This window comes from Emys orbicularis, chromosome 2 (genome assembly GCF_028017835.1).
Source record: "Emys orbicularis isolate rEmyOrb1 chromosome 2, rEmyOrb1.hap1, whole genome shotgun sequence".
NCBI lineage: Eukaryota > Metazoa > Chordata > Testudines > Emydidae > Emys > Emys orbicularis.
The window spans coordinates 177650577-177666657 of record NC_088684.1 but is presented as its reverse complement, the minus strand read 5'-3'; the positions used below and the strand labels follow the sequence as shown (position 1 = coordinate 177666657).

Sequence of the window (16081 nt, the reverse complement as noted above, 5' to 3'; positions counted from 1 at the left end):
TCCTGTGTGCAGGGTCCAAGTAGACTATATATCCCGCTCTAAGTCAGATGTTGCATTTGCATTGTTTTTAAAAGATACAGTAATCTCTTCTCTCCCCATTATTCAGGTTTTGTTTATTTACTTTTTCCCTAGACTGGTATATAATTCCCAAGTCTGTTTCTTTGTTAGGCAAAGAATGACAGCAATAGCTGCATGTCAGCTTAGTTTGTATTACATTTTTGCCTAAATATATGTCACTGGATGTAATTTGTAGGAAGTCAGGAGTGTAGTTGAGGAAGAAAGCCATGGGGCTGGAGAGGCAAGGGTTAAGTGACAGACCTTAGAATCAGCTGGGGAGCAGTTATTACATAGAGGAAAACCACTGCTGGGCATGGATCAATAGCCAAGTTGCTACACAGGGAAGGGCCTCCTCTGTGTATTGTTTAAAAGACTGCAAAATGGAATTTAAAGACTGCTTCAGTATTGCCAACCCCAAGCATTCAAAAATCATGAGTCAGGCCCCCCAGAATTGTGATATTAGCTTAGAAAGTATTAAAAAAAAATTGGGGTTCTTTTAGTTTGCCTCCAGATTTTTGGACCTTTAGTATAGAATCAGGACACATTTTCAAACTTTTCTCTGCAACCACAAAGACTAGAAACTTTTTTTTGGTTGGAAAAGCAAAAGCTAACGTTTTTATGAAATAGGATGTGTGACAGGTTGGACCCCCGGTGTGGGATGCCACCTGATGAGCTGGGGTCCCACTGCTTCCGCCCGTTCCACCAGACTGGGTTTCCCCACCTTGTTCTAGCTGTGCCAGGCCCTCAAGCCTTCTCCAGCGTGCGCGCGTGCACACACACACACAGGTAAGGACACACCCAGCTGCAAATGGAATCATTAAAAAGGGGATAGAGAATAAGATGGAGAGTATCTTATTGCCCTTATATAAATCCATGGTACGCCCACATCTTGAATACTGCATACAGATGTGGTCTCCTCATCTCAAAGATATACTGAACATAAGAAAGGCCGTACTGGGTCAGACCAAAGGTCCATCTAACCCAGTATCTGTCTACCGACAGTGGCCAATGCCAGGTGCCCCAAAGGGAGTGAACCTAACAGGCAATGATCAAGTGATCTCTCTCCTGCCATCCATCTCCATCCTCTGACGAACAGAGGCTAGGGACACCATTCTTACCCATCCTGGCTAATAGCCATTTATGGACTTAGCCACCATGAATTTATCCAGTCCCCTTTTAAACATTGTTATAGTCCTAGCCTTCACAACCTCCTCAGGTAAGGAGTTCCACAAGTTGACTGTGCGCTGCGTGAAGAAGAACTTCCTTTTATTTGTTTTAAACCTGCTGCCTATTAATTTCTTTTGGTGACCCCTAGTTCTTGTATTATGGGAATAAGTAAATAACTTTTCCTTATCCACTTTCTCAACATCACTCATGATTTTATATACCTCTATCATGTCCCCCCTTAGTCTTCTCTTTTCCAAACTGAAGAGTCCTAGCCTCTTTAATCTTTCCTCATATGGGACCCTATCTAAACCCTTAATCATTTTAGTTGCTCTTTTCTGAACCTTTTCTAGTGCTAGAATATCTTTTTTGAGGTGAGGAGACCACATCTGTACACAGTATTCGAGATGTGGGCGAACCATGGATTTATATAAGGGCAATAATATATTCTCAGTCTTATTCTCTATCCCCTTTTTAATGATTCCTAACATCCTGTTTGCTTTTTTGACCGCCTCTGCACACTGCATGGACATCTTTAGAGAACTATCCACGATGACGCCAAGATCTTTTTCCTGACTCGTTGTAGCTAAATTAGCCCCCATCATGTTGTATGTATAGTTGGGGTTATTTTTTCCAATGTGCATTACTTTACATTTATCCACATTAAATTTCATTTGCCATTTTGTTGCCCAATCACTTAGTTTTGTGAGATCTTTTTGAAGTTCTTCACAATCTGCTTTGGTCTTAACTATCTTGAGTAGTTTAGTATCATCTGCAAACTTTGCCACCTCACTGTTTACCCCTTTCTCCAGATCATTTATGAATAAATTGAATAGGATAGGTCCTAGGACTGACCCTTGGGGAACACCACTAGTTACCCCTCTCCATTCTGAGAATTTACCATTAATTCCTACCCTTTGTTCCCTGTCCTTTAACCAGTTCTCAATCCATGAAAGGACCTTCCCTTTTATCCCATGACAGCTTAATTTACGTAAGAGCCTTTGGTGAGGGACCTTGTCAAAGGCTTTCTGGAAATCTAAGTACACTATGTCCACCGGATCCCCCTTGTCCACATGTTTGTTGACCCCTTCAAAGAACCCCTTAGTGGGTTAGAAAAGGTTCAGAGAAGGGCAACTAAAATGATTAGGGGTTTGGAACGGGTCCCATATGAGGAGAGATTAAAGAGGCTAGGACTTTTCAGCTTGGAAAAGAGGAGACTAAGGGGGGATATGATAGAGGTATATAAAATCATGAGTGGTGTGGAGAAAGTGAATAAGGAAAAGTTATTTACTTGTTTCCATAATACAAGAACTAGGGGCCACCAAATGAAATTAATGGGCAGCAGGTTTAAAACAAATAAAAGGAAGTTCTTCTTCACACAGCGCACAGTCAACTTGTGGAACTCCTTGCCTGAGGAGGTTGTGAAGGCTAGGACTATAACAGGGTTTAAAAGAGAACTAGATAAATTCATGGAGGTTAAGTCTATTAATGGCTATTAGCCAGGATGGGTAAGGAATGGTGTCCCTAGGCTCTGTTTGTCAGAGGGTGGAGATGGATGGCAGGGGAGAGATCACTTGATCATTACCTGTTAGGTTCCCTCTGGGGCACTTGGCATTGGTCACTGTCGGTAGAGAGGATACTGGGCTAGATGGACCTTTGGTCTGACCCAGTACGGCCGTCCTTATGGACACAGATGCTGAGATCAGCTCTATTTGGGAGGAATCAACTCGGGGATTGCCCAGCACTCACGTGCACACCTTCTTTGGGATATAAACCCACAATTAATGTTGTCTTCTGCTGTATAGAAAGATCTGCACAGTGCAAACTTATAAAAATTTGCCCTTTCCTTCAATGTGGAGAGAGATATGCACAGCTTCCCCCCCTCCCCCCCCCATATGAATTGCACAAACTCGGTTTTGAAATGAACAAGAAATATGTTGTTTAACTACAAATGATAAATTTTAAGTGATTATAAGGGGTAGCAAACAGAGCAAAGCAGATTACTGAGCAAATAAAATAAAACATGCAAACTAAGCTTAATACACTAAAGATACAGGTTACACACAGTAATTTCTCAGCCTAAGTGTTGTTTAGGCAGGTTGTAGAGTTCTGCAGCTCAGAGTTCCAGTTATGTCTCTTTACAGGCTAGACCCCTGTTCTCAGCCTGGACTCAGCCCTTGCCTTCCCCTAGCTTAGTTCCTTGGTTTCTTCAGGAGCTTTCAGCAGTCTTCCTTCTCAGGTGAGGAAGCAACTGGAATGCTCAGATTGCCTTGCTTCCCAGCCTTAAATAGAAATTACATAAGGCGGGAAGCCTTTGTTTCCTGTGGAAAAGTACCAGCAGTGTCCAAGGTAATGTCACCTGGTACAAAATATCATCGCATGACCTTGCAGTGTTAGGGAAACTATGAGACAAGGTTTATTTGCAAGGTCCACAGGAAGGAACTCCTGGGAAGATGGGGGATCCGCATCTTCAAAGACTCATTGTCTTTTCCTAATGGCCCATTAAGGCTGATTGCTTACTGTCTGGTGGGTGTTTCCCAAGCACATACCCACACAGTTATAATTGTTACATAGACAATGCAACTAACTTCAGATACAGAAGTGATACATGCATACAAATTGAAGAAACACATTCAGTAAATCGTAACCTTTCCAATGATACCTCACATGACCCATCTTGCATAAAGCATATCTTAGTTATGCCATATTCATACCATAAAAAACACCAAGTACCATGAAATTTGTAATAAAATTGCAAGAATTGGCAAAGTCTTTGCTTGTTGCTTTTCTGCAACGGGAACGGACTTAAAAACTATGTTGTTCCCCTCCTGGAGCAAGACCCTGTTTTGTTTACTTTTTGGAGTAGGAGGAGATTTGAAGACTGTTTACTTTTTTTATTCAGACTGTCTGAAGGCTTTGGATTTCCTTTTTAAAGGTTCCAGGAATTGTGGCTGTTTTAAAACTGTTGAAAAATTAGCTGTATTCTGGGGTCTTCTCTAGGGAATGGGGAATGTGAAGGCCAATCTTTGGAGGACAGGGAAATATGGAGGACCAACCCTAGACTACTGCCTTGGCAGAGAGACTGTGATTGGAACTCTAGTGTGGAGGGTAGACAGAAGTTGTCCTTTTTCCCTAGTAATAAGAAACTGTGATAAAATGACCCCATGACAATATCCATTAGATCAAATACTCATAAAATATGAAATATAGCCATAATTTAGAGTATATTCACTAGATTCTTTAATATTGTCATTCATGAATTGAGAACACAATTTTAAGAATGAATTTTCTTGGGAGAGCTTGAGAATATTGTCTCTTGTATAAGGACAATTGAGTAATATGCAGATGGCTGGGGTACTTTCTATTTTAATTTAAAAATATCCTGAATCCTACTACCCTTATGTAGTATGGAGGCAGTACACTATACTGTTTATTGCATGGATCTGGGAATCTACGTTAAATTTCCAATTCTGTTACTGATTGTGTGAGACATTTGGCAGGTAACAACTTTTTTCTATACCGGAGATTCCTGACCTGTAAAATGGGGATATTACCACCTTTGTAGAACACTGAGGTCCTTTGGTAAATGGATCTATACTACTAAATCTCAAGAGAGAATTTTAACTTGGACTAATATGGTTGTTTACTATTCGTGACAAATGTTAAGTACTGGAAAAGGACGGTTGGTGCCAGGCTTCTGTTAGTGAATCAAGCAGATAAATTCTATTCAACTGTAGATGAATATATATTCTATGCTATTTGGAGAGTTCAGCTAAGAGTCTCAATTGGTGTTTGTTTTGTTTTTCAGGCAAACAAGACTATTACAAACATCCCTAATGTATGGCTTGTCTAGTTGAGCCTAAGTTAGAGGTTTTTGTTAACACATAAAGCAGAACACTGTTTTGTTTTTACAGCACAATCTAACCACTTTAACATTATATTGGTCGTCTTCATATTACATGATTAAAATTGCATTACATTTTGATTTGTACAAATATATATATATTTTTTACTAAAAATGTTGTTGGTGCAGATTCAGCCTGTGACAATACCTGGGAAGAGTATGAATGTTTCAGAGAACTGGCTGTTCAATGGTTCCTCGTTAGCATCTCAAGTTCATGCTGCTGCTATTAATGGAGATAAGGGTGCCCTCCAAAAGCTAATAGCAGGTAAGTGTTCTCTTTATAGATGTATGTCTCAGCTATCTAAAATTGGCAGCTTTTCACTCCAGTATTTAACTTCCCGTATTACTGTCCTTATTCTGATCCTAAGTGAAAGTATGCTCTTAGTAATACCTGTAAACATATGCAGTCCTATTTTTATTATCTATTGTCTCTGATTTAATTAATTTTTTCTATTTAATATTATTATTTATCATAGCGATTAAATAACTGTGATCTGACCAAGGAGGTCATTGGTTTAAAACACCTGTTTTGGGAAATTTAACATTTTGACCAAATTCCCCTTTGGGTGAAATTTCATGTGGTTATACTCGCCAAAGGTGACTAAATTTCTGGAAAGTTTGGTAAAGTTCTCTCCAATTGCTTGAGTCACGTGAATGTGTGGAGAAGCAATGTTTTATTACTACACAGAATTTCAGAAAAATAAACCAAAACCCTATTTGTTACTTAGATTTTGGTAGTGTTCTAGGTTATTTCCAAACAGTTGAAGACACGAGGCAAAATTCTGGTCTCATTGAGTTGAATGGAACTAAGATTCCACACTCCCTCTCTGACCAAGGGCCTACAGTTTGCAGTTTGTCACTTTTTAAATAACTTTGGAAATGGATTCATTTAAGTTTTGAAATGTAATTGTTGTTGTGGGCTTAGGGCTCAATTCTCAGAGGTGCAGAGTAATTGCAACGTCTGCTGCGACCGTGGGAGTTCCATTTGCTCAGAATGTCTGAGAATAAGGCTCTTGGGCCTCAGTGAGGATAAGTACCTTGGAAATACCAAAGAATTTAGTTAGTATTTTTGTTAACTATCAAGTGTACAATACACCTTTACATTTATTTGTAACACTTGTTAGACTAACAGTTTATTTGGAGATGTAAAGAAATCACTCAATTTTTGTTGAAAATATAAAATTTACTGGCTAAATACATCTATTCATGGTACAATTTTGAAAAATGAGCAATCTTCAAAACTCATTTTATTGCCTTCAGACAACGCTTGTGTTTGAGGTCTGTCACATCCATAAAAAGCATGAGAATCGGGCAGTTTCACTATCATAAGCAGGGCAAGTGTGTAAATGTACAAAGATCTTAAATTATCTGAACAATGAAACTCTGTCTACAGTGGGAAATTGAACCGTTTTAAACAAATGGTTTTCAGAAATGGTTCTCCTTGAACCAGTATTCAAAGTTGTTCTAGTGCTAGTCAGACAAAGATGTCATCATACAATTTCAGAAAGCATGATTAAGTCTTCCTGGAAGCAGTAGTAAATTGTGTTAGGAAGTGATATTTAATAGTTTTATCTGGTTTATGTTGTCACCTAAATTGTTATCTCTCCAGAGCCAAATAAGCAAATCATGCCCTTTTAACTAACTATAATGACCTAATGATGAGAGCAAAAAGAAAGGAAAACAATGAATGAATTAAACAAGCACAGAGCATGGATCCTATTTACAGGCTACATTCAGATCACTGAAAACCATATTTATAAATGGTTTAACGTTCTAGCATAGAAAAAGTTTGAGGGAACCACCATCAGCACTATCTGCTGTTTGAAGCGAAGATCCTGGATGGGGCTGTGTGGATTTTGGATTTTCTGAATTGGGAAAATAAGAGCTCGAAGTACACTATAGAAGTTTTTCTGCCACACATTTGCTCCTATTCAAAACCATAGATACACTAGTGTTCATAAGTTTCTGCTTTCGTCAAGTTCTCTGCAAGTAAACTGGAAAAGGTTACTGTGGGTTAGCCAAAACAAGACTGAACTTGTCAAATGACTGGGCAATTATCATTAAAAGTTGGCAGCAAAGAATTATGCACCAGTGTTGGTGAAACTATGCTTTTCCCATCACCACAAAGCAGCACTAAAATAGCCTTGTACTGTGTTCATTTGAAGAAACACGATACAAGTATTTGCTGTATGTTGCTGATGCAGTTTGTCACAAACAGCAGAAAATATTGATCAGGGCTGTAGACAAAGAAATAGTAATTCTTTCAAGGACTGTTGTGTATCACCCAGATAATGTTGCTCTGGTTTCCTTATGGATGGGAGGGAAAACTACAGGTTCTTTTCAGCTTTTGAAGTTGCTGCAATACTTGGCAAAGAGAAGGTAAAAGCTCTCCTACTTTCTCATGCATTAACAGGATATGACAGACTCTGCATTTGTTGGGGGGGGGGGGGGGGGGAACCAACCACTTCCTGGCAAAACTGTAATGCCTGGCTTGACATCACAGCAGTATTTCTTGGCTTTTCATCAGGAACTGCTGAAACCATTGGTAGATGCTTGAAGGAAATTGGGCAGTTTGTAGTATGCTTATGTGACCATGCCAGTGCTCTTGGTAGCATTACGAGGCTAGACAGTACTTACCTTAATGTTCTAAGACGTTCAAGATCTTTTGACAACATTCCACTAACCAGCCAGTTTTGCACAACTTCTCACAACAGCAGTATGGCAGGCTGGGTAAAAGAAAACTTCCCCTTTCTATTAGGGAACCTTTTTTAGCCCTCTGCATGTTTCTGTTTGGTCTCCCTGTTCTAATGAGTGCATGTGAAGAAGTCTGGTTCCAGGAGTCAGGGTGAGCAATTTTTCTGCAGGAACAGCAATCCCTCAGATCAATGGCTATTTAAGCCCTTTCCTGCCTATCTTATTGTGGGGAAATATACGTGCCACTAGAACTAAGGCTGCGAGTTTGTCATGGACTTTCCGTGCCCCTTGTGACTTCTGCAGCGGCCAGTGCGGCTGGCTCTGGATCTGCCCGAGCAGCTTAGGCAGCCCATGGGCTAGTTGCACAGGCCGCTGCTGGGGCAGTCTCGGGCCACTACCCACCCCCCCAGCAGCAGCAGGAGGAGTTTGGGTGGGGGGCTCAGGGCTGGGGTGCAGGAAGGGGTGAGGGCTCTGGGCGGCGCTTACCTTGGGGGTGGGGGGGGCTCCCTGCAAGTGGCAACATGTCCCTCCCTCAGCTCCTAGCACTGTGCGCTGCCTCTGCACGTAGGCGCCGCCCCCACAGCTCCCATTGGCCATGGTTCCTGGCCAATGGGAGCTGCGAAGCTGACAGCACACAGAGCTAGCAGCTTAGGAAGGGACATGTCGCTACTTCTGAGAAGCTGCGTAGGGAGCCTGCCAACCGCCACCCCCACCCGAGCACTTGCAGTGATCCCGGACCACCCGCCCCCCCAGCACCTGCGGCGTCCCCCCTGGTCATCACCCGCGGTGCCCCCAACAAGCACCCACAGCACTCCCAAGATTTAGTCAGGGATATAGTACAAGGCATGGATAGGTCATGGGCTGTGAATTTTTGTTTACTGTCCATGACCTATCCATGACTTTTACTAAAAATACCCATGACTAAAAGGTAGACTTAAGTATAACTAAATAATGTATAGTTAAGGGTACGTTTTAGTCATGGGTATTTTTAGTAAAAGTCAGGGACAGGTCATGGGCAGTAAACATAAATTCATGGCCTGTGACCTGTTCATGACTTTTACTAAAAATACCTGTGACTGAAACTTGGGTGGGTACTCGGGGGGGGGGGGGGGGGGGAGGAGAGGGGCAGTCCGGGGGCACCACGGGTGCTGGTGGAAGTGGCCCAGGAGACCCCGCTTTGGGGGGTGCTGGGCAGCACGGCCTGAGACCCCTGCTATTCCTGGGGCGCGGGGGGTCAGGCCGCAGTGTGTGGCCAGGACCCCTGCTGGTGCTGGGGGCGAGGGGTTTGTTGGCAGGGCTCCCTACCCGGCTCTGCGTCCCTGCAGCTTCTAGGCGGTGGAGGGGCCATGGGGCTCGGCGTGCTGCTCCCACCGCAAGTGCCGGCTGCCGCAGTTCCCATTGGCCGGGAACCGCAGCCAATGGGAGCTGCGGGCACAGCGCCTGCGGGTGCGAGCCAACTGCGGCATGAAGCCTCCCCCCTCAGCTCCTCTGCTGCTAGGAGCTGCAGGGCCGTGGGAGCTGGGGAGCCCTCCACCCTGAGGTAAACGCCCCCCTCCTACACACCCAAACTGCTGTTGCTGGCCCAGCTCGGGCAGTCCCTAAGCCAGCACCAGTGGCTCCAAAAGTCATGGAGGTCACGGAAAGTCACGGAATCCGTGACTTCTGTGACAGACTCGCAGCTTTATGGTATAGTACATGAATCTAAAGAAAAGATATTAGCTCTTTTGTATTGTATGATTCGTTGACTACTATTTCATGTTGTCCAGTGTTGTGATCATAATCCAAACTGTAAAATCCTTGGAGCATGGTACCATCTCTTCTGTATCCTGTACAGCACATAGTCTAGATATTTAAGTACCAGTGTAAAGAAAGAGACCGTTGTAAAGTAAACATCCAAGGTAGCAAAGTGGAAGTTGCCATAGGAACTATTTTGTTTTAACGTATTAATTTATGCAGCTCTGAACAAACCAGCTGCTGAACAAACCAGCAAACAGCATTTCCTAGCTGTACCAGCGTGTCACTGCACCCACCAGCCTTCCCTGCCCCCAGTTGAGTTCTGGTCCAAAGCATTTCTTAACTATATGAGTGACTCACTACTCCCACCAGATTCTGGGCCACAGCACCTTTTAACTGTGCCACACTGACTCAGCTTCCCTGGCGAGGGTAGACAGTGAGCTCGCTATCTCGACCACTGAGTCTGGCCATGGCAGGCTTGTACCTGAGCCCTTGGGGTTTAACCCTTGTTGCATCATTACAGAAAACAAAATATCAAGAAAATTAATTTCCCATGTTCCCACAGTCAGAGTCTCAGAATAACCTTTATTGTCCATGATGACTCAGGTGCCAGGCAGGGTGATGGGGTCCATCATATACACCCTTATTTCTGCTGTCTTCGGTCCCATGAATGTAACTTGACCCTCTTCTACTTTTCAAGCTGCCTGCTTTCGTCCTGGTCATCAAGGTTCTGTTGCTCCAGCTCTGCCTCCTGCTTCCAGCTCCATTGTCTCTCTTCAAGAGAGAAGAACATAGTTTGTAAAACAATACCCAGTTTGTGATGAAATTTGTGTAAAACTATGAAGTGAGAACTTAAAAGCTTTTAAGAGCCAAGGAAGAAGTGCACCATCAGTTTTGGTTTCCATTGTTTATCATTAGCATAACTATTACATCCTGAATGAAGTCCCAGATTAATGACCATATAAAATAATTAGGTGAACAAGTGACAATACCCATTTCTACTTATTGCTTTCTAATACTGCTACTGAACACTACAACTTATCACCTTGAGCAGCAATGAACAAACATTGTAAGCCTAGAAACCATAAAGAAAATAAGATGGCATTCTAATTTACTTTACTATTACACATTAAAGAACATATATATGATCTGCTGGCTTCCCTAAAATTGGTAACTGTATCACCTAAAACAATTAGAGTTCATTACTTTTTTAAAACTGTGTAGTGTATGTAACTAATGTCGATGGTAACTGTTAGATTCTAGTTTATTTTCTTTATCAAAGAGCAGCTACATGTATAACTAGGGCTTAATTTAAAAAAACAAAAACCCTTTGAGTAGCACTAACCCTGACATTTAAAAATAATTTATAATAAAACCTCGCTAATAACCTCTTTTCATGCTGTTAGATGTAGTATGCTATAAAATTAAGTTTTAAGGCACCTAGAACTCTTTTGTTGGTGTCTTATAATTTACATCTAAATAAAATGCACACAAAACATCAGTCTCTCTGCACTTTGCAAGAATGATTCAGGGCAGTATTCTCACCCAGGCCTTTGGGGCCTGTGTTTGTACACATGAAGAATTGTGTATATACACAAGTATAGGCAGGGGTTAAAAGGTACCCCTTAATAGCAAAGTGTTGCAGTGAGCTGGTGATATTTTGACTTAATTTCATTTTGCAAAAAAATCCTGTAGAATATTTATTAGGTATTAAAAAATCTCCTATTTTTAAAACTAAACGACACTTCTAAAATTAAAGGATCAAAGTACTTTTTGTGGTGCATTATTTTTGCTTTTGTATTGCCTGCTTAGTCTAATTTACAAAATTCAGTAAATTGCAACAGTTCTCTGTCATTAGTGTAAATTAGCAAGGCTCTGTTGTAATTAATTATTGTGCATCTGTACTTCATACTGTTGGCTGACATACCACACAAAAGACAATGATTGTGGTCAGTCCAGTCCAGCCAAAATCAGAATTGTTTTGTGCATCAGCCCTCTTATTTCAGGGATGGATGAGACAAGGCCAAGGGTGAGTTTTTTGGGAGCATTCATTGAGTGTAGTCATCAGCATCATACTAGGCTGATGTAGCAAGATTATAGTTAGGTGTCTAGGGAAGGTTACAGACAGACTCAACATTACAAAAAAAATCTAAGTTGTTTATATTAAACTTAGCTTCTGAGTTGAAGAGACCTTCCCTTGCTAATTTCAGCTTCCTGAACTGATGAATGGCTAGCTTGACTAATGCCAGAAGTAGTTTGATCAGGAGTAGAGCTGGAAAAAGTGTTTTGGATGAATAGTTTATTTGCTGAAAGAGTATAGTTTTGGTCAACCTGAAACTATTTGCAATGTTGACACAAATTTGCCACATTGTGTGACAATTTTTTCCTTTAACTTAGGTGCCATTTACAAAATGAGGTGGTACTTCCCCCACTATGAAAGTATGCCCCTCTCGCCTCACCAAAATATTCTGTCTCTCTCTGTCCACCAAGCCTTTGTGGTTTTAAAGGTTGTCATCAGCACCTTGGTTTCTTTGTTCTGCCTTTAGGGATTTTCCACTCTCCAAGCCCCTTTCCTGCTGAAAAACTTAGGCTATGTCTACACTATAGACTTTACAGCTGCGCTGCTGTAAGTCTCCCGTGTAGCCATTCTATGCTGATGGGAGGGAACTCTTCCGTTGGCATAATTAATCCATCCCCAATGAGTGGTGGTAGCTATATTGGCAGGAGAGCGTCTCCCACCAACATAGTGCTGTCCAAACTGGCGCTTCCGTCGTTGAAACTTATGTCTGTCGGGGGCGTGGGTTTTTTTTTTCACATCCTCGTCCAACAAAAGTTTTAGCAACAAAAATGCTAATGTAGACATAGCTTTAGACAAAATGTTTTCCTGAGGGTTCAGCCCTCCAGTTGTCCTTAGGTGTTAGGGCATTCACCTGGGATGTGGGAGACCCCATTCAGTTCCTTCCTGTGTCTCATATGGAGCAGAGATTAGATCACTGGGCTATGGGATATTCTGGTGTGGGTGTAGCTCAGTCTCTCCTGTTGAGGCTGTTCAACTATATATAAATAGTCAATGTGGCAGGGATTTGAAACTTGGGTCTTCTTGGGTCTCCCAGACAGGAGAGATGGAGATAGAGCCACACCAGAGACCCGTTCCCCAGAGAGAGTGCACAAGAGAAGGGGAAAAAATCACCTTTAAAGTCAGGGAACAAGGAGACTTTGTCCCTGTACAGTATGGGTACCTCCTCTGGTACCAAGACTACCCAAAAAGACTTCCAATACTGAGAGCAAACAGCACCTGCAGTGGTTCTGGAACTAAACTCAAGGACTCCTCAACAAGCAACGATTCCATCAAAGACGACATCCTCAGTACAGTTCTCATCAAGTCGTGGCAAGAAGTGCACATATCGTCCATCAGTACAGTCCCCAGTACTTCTTGACATGGTTACTCCCAAGGAATAGTACCCAAACTCACTGGTATGGCCCAGATTCCTCTTCTGTGAAGATCTTTGTATCCTGGAAGAACACACATCCCCTTTGCCAAGGGATACTGAAAGGGTTTTCTTGCCAGTACTGACAGTTCCTCTGGATCTGGCCCGTCTTCCAGTGCTACCATACTATATCATGAAGATTCTACCTCCAATACCAATGCAGTTACAACCCCTTCCTTGGCCTTTGATACTGACACCTGTAACGCCTCCCGATAGAGACAGGAGAGGACACTTCCTTGGACTCTGATGTCTGTCAGGGATTCCGCCACCTTCCTGTTCCAGCCTCTCTCTGTAGGGTACATCTCAAGGATGTGATCCTCAATAGACTGACTCATCAGCTCTGAGTTCTACGTCCTACCTCTTTCCCTTATGCCCCAACACAGTGGGCTTTTTGGAATCATTGGGTACCCTATGACTAACAGTTCTAAAGAGTACTATCATGTAGGTGTACCTGTCAAAACCAGCAGCCACTGAACCTTGGGACCCTCTTCCTCAGGGTGAGCCTCCACAAGAGTGAGGCATAGAGGAGACGCCATCATCCAATAAACCTTCCTCCTCAGCAGATGAAGCAGTTATGCCCCCTCCCCTCTACTCAGATGAATACAAAACCTTTCAGGACCTCATAAAAAGGATTGTAGAAGCCTTGTACGTCCCTTGGGAGGAAATACAAGTCCAGAAAGGAGTGCTGAAGTTCATCTTCTAGTCCTCTTCTCAGGGCAAGATGGTTACTCATCAGTGACTTCTTATTGCAAGCCTGCACAGTATTGCAAACACCAGCGACCATTCTACCTACTTGTAAATGGGGTGATAAAAATTAGTATGTACTGGCCAAGGGTTCAGAGTACCTTTCTCCCACCCTACCTTTAACTCTTTGATCATCAATGCTGTCAATAAAAGAAATAGTATCGGTCTAGATCAACCCCCTCCAATCAGGAGCTTAAGCACCTGGACCTTCCCAGCCATAAAAGCTATTCTTTAGTGCTGTGAAATTCAGAGTTGTCAGCTATCAGGACTTGACAGCAAAATATAACTCCACAAATTGCTCCAAATTTTCTCATTTTATTGATCATTTGCTTCAAAACCAGAGGAAGCAGTTTCGAGCTCTGATCACAGAAGGCCAGGTGATCGCTAAGATTTCCCTTCAGGCGTCACTCGATGCAGTGGACATGGCTTTGTACTCTCTGGCAACTGCTGCAGTCATGCGTCAAGTATCATGGTTTCAATCCTCTGTCCTCCCCATGGAAGTACGGAATACTTTGGAGGACCTTCCATTTGAAGGGCCTAAGCTTTTCATTGATGCCATAGATGAAGCCCTCCACTCATTCAAAGATTCCAGGGCAACTTTGTGATCCCTTGGCATCTATACACCTGTGACAAAGATTAAATACTATGAGCCGCAGATAGCTCAATTGCCTCTCCTAGTCCACTGCTCCCTAAACTGGTGGAAAGATCATCGAAAGTACTGTGTGGGAGTTTCCTTTTCACATGCTTCTCCCACAAGGATTACCACCGCAGATGCCTACCTTCTGGGTTGGGGCACCCATTGCCAGGACTTCATTTCCAGCTCTTTGCACACATTTCCGCAGCACTACACTATCGTGTATGGACTAGGGCTAATGTGGTCTTTGGTGAAACTATTCTATGCTCTACTGAATCTATATTCTCAACATCCTCCTCTGTAATTTAGGGCACTGTTTGGGAATCTTCTAGGGAGCACCCATTGGGACAATAACTCAAAGAAGAAGGAGAGGTTACTTAGCTCGTATAGTTGCTAGAGTAGCTGTTTTGCCTCTATGGTTGCTCCACTTCCCCTCTCCTTTGGAGTCCTTGTCTCTGGTCTTCATTGTTGAGAAGGAACTGGAGCTGCAGTGGGTCCATCACTCTCTCTGCACCCTTGTACTGGAGTACGAGGCTGTGTAGGGCACAGATGTGGCTGCTACTCACAAGGATTTCTAATCAAGACTGCATGGGTTTGCACACAGCCTGATGGGGAGCACCCATAGAGAGACAACATCTTGAAGAATTCCAATTATTGTACAAGGTAAGTAACCTGTCTTTCTGGTTCAGGTTGAACCGAATTCCCCCTCTTCCCCCCCCCCCCCCCCCCACACACACCACTTTTCAGTTCACTGGCAGTTTAAAAAAAAAAAGTCAATTAATTCCTCAGCTCTAATCAGGAGGCTCTTAGACTTACTGGAAACTCTGACAGTGTGTCCAAGATTAGAGATGACAGAGAACTGCAGGAGGTAATTCCACAGCAGATGGCATTGCATTTTGTGGTCTCTTATCTATCACAAACAAGGTAAATACCGGGAGTTAACTAAGTACTGTAGTTACTTACCATTACTCGGAGTCTGTTAATAACTCGAGTTCATATCACCTGCTGAGAACGTATGATTTGATAAAGCAGAGCGCAAGGGTGAGGCAGTGGACTAAATGGAGCAAGAAATAATCTTTTGGTATGGTACTGAATCATGCCTGTTCAAAGGCAGACATTGTGCTTGGTTGCCCTGAAGGGAAAGAAGAGGGGGATTCAAAAAGAAGTTTAATTTTTATATACGTGTAACGGGGCACACTCGCCTCTCATGAGCACCCACTTGGCTGAGTGCAGGCCCCTGCACACACACTCTGTCTGTGGTGGGCCTTTGGTGACTCAGCCCTCTGGCCAAGTCACACACAGTCTGTCTCTGAGAGCAAAGCAAAACCCCTTCCAGGGTACAAGTCCAACAGCAGTCTCTGTCAGTGCTCTCTGTAACATCTCACTCAAGTTGTCCCCAGGGCTCCCTCCCTGGAGACAATGTCTTTAGACTCTTAAGGCCTTTCTGGCTGCAGCTCTCCATCTGGGCCACTATAGTTCAGTTCCCCCTCTGGGGTGCTTCAGTGTCCAGTCCACTTCCCCCAGTGGCTAATGAGGGGGAAGGGCGAGATCTGGCCCCACTTACTACTCCGGGTCCCAGCCCAGCAACCCTGTAGGTAGCAACTGTCCACTGTGCATAGGCGCCGACTTCCCCGCTTTTCCATGGGTGCTTGATACCGTCCC

The 16081-nt window shown here is 43.1% G+C and overlaps 1 protein-coding gene across 1 annotated transcript in view; it reads left to right on the top strand.

The window, feature by feature from the left end:
• The window catches only part of INVS (inversin), a 225614-nt gene that overhangs the window by 9753 nt on the left and 199780 nt on the right, over nt 1–16081 (top strand). Inside the window, exon 2 of the mRNA XM_065399241.1 lies at nt 5255–5390. Within this exon, the coding sequence (XP_065255313.1) occupies nt 5285–5390 (106 nt within the window). The 5' untranslated portion in view covers nt 5255–5284. The remainder of the gene's footprint in view (nt 1–5254; nt 5391–16081) is intronic.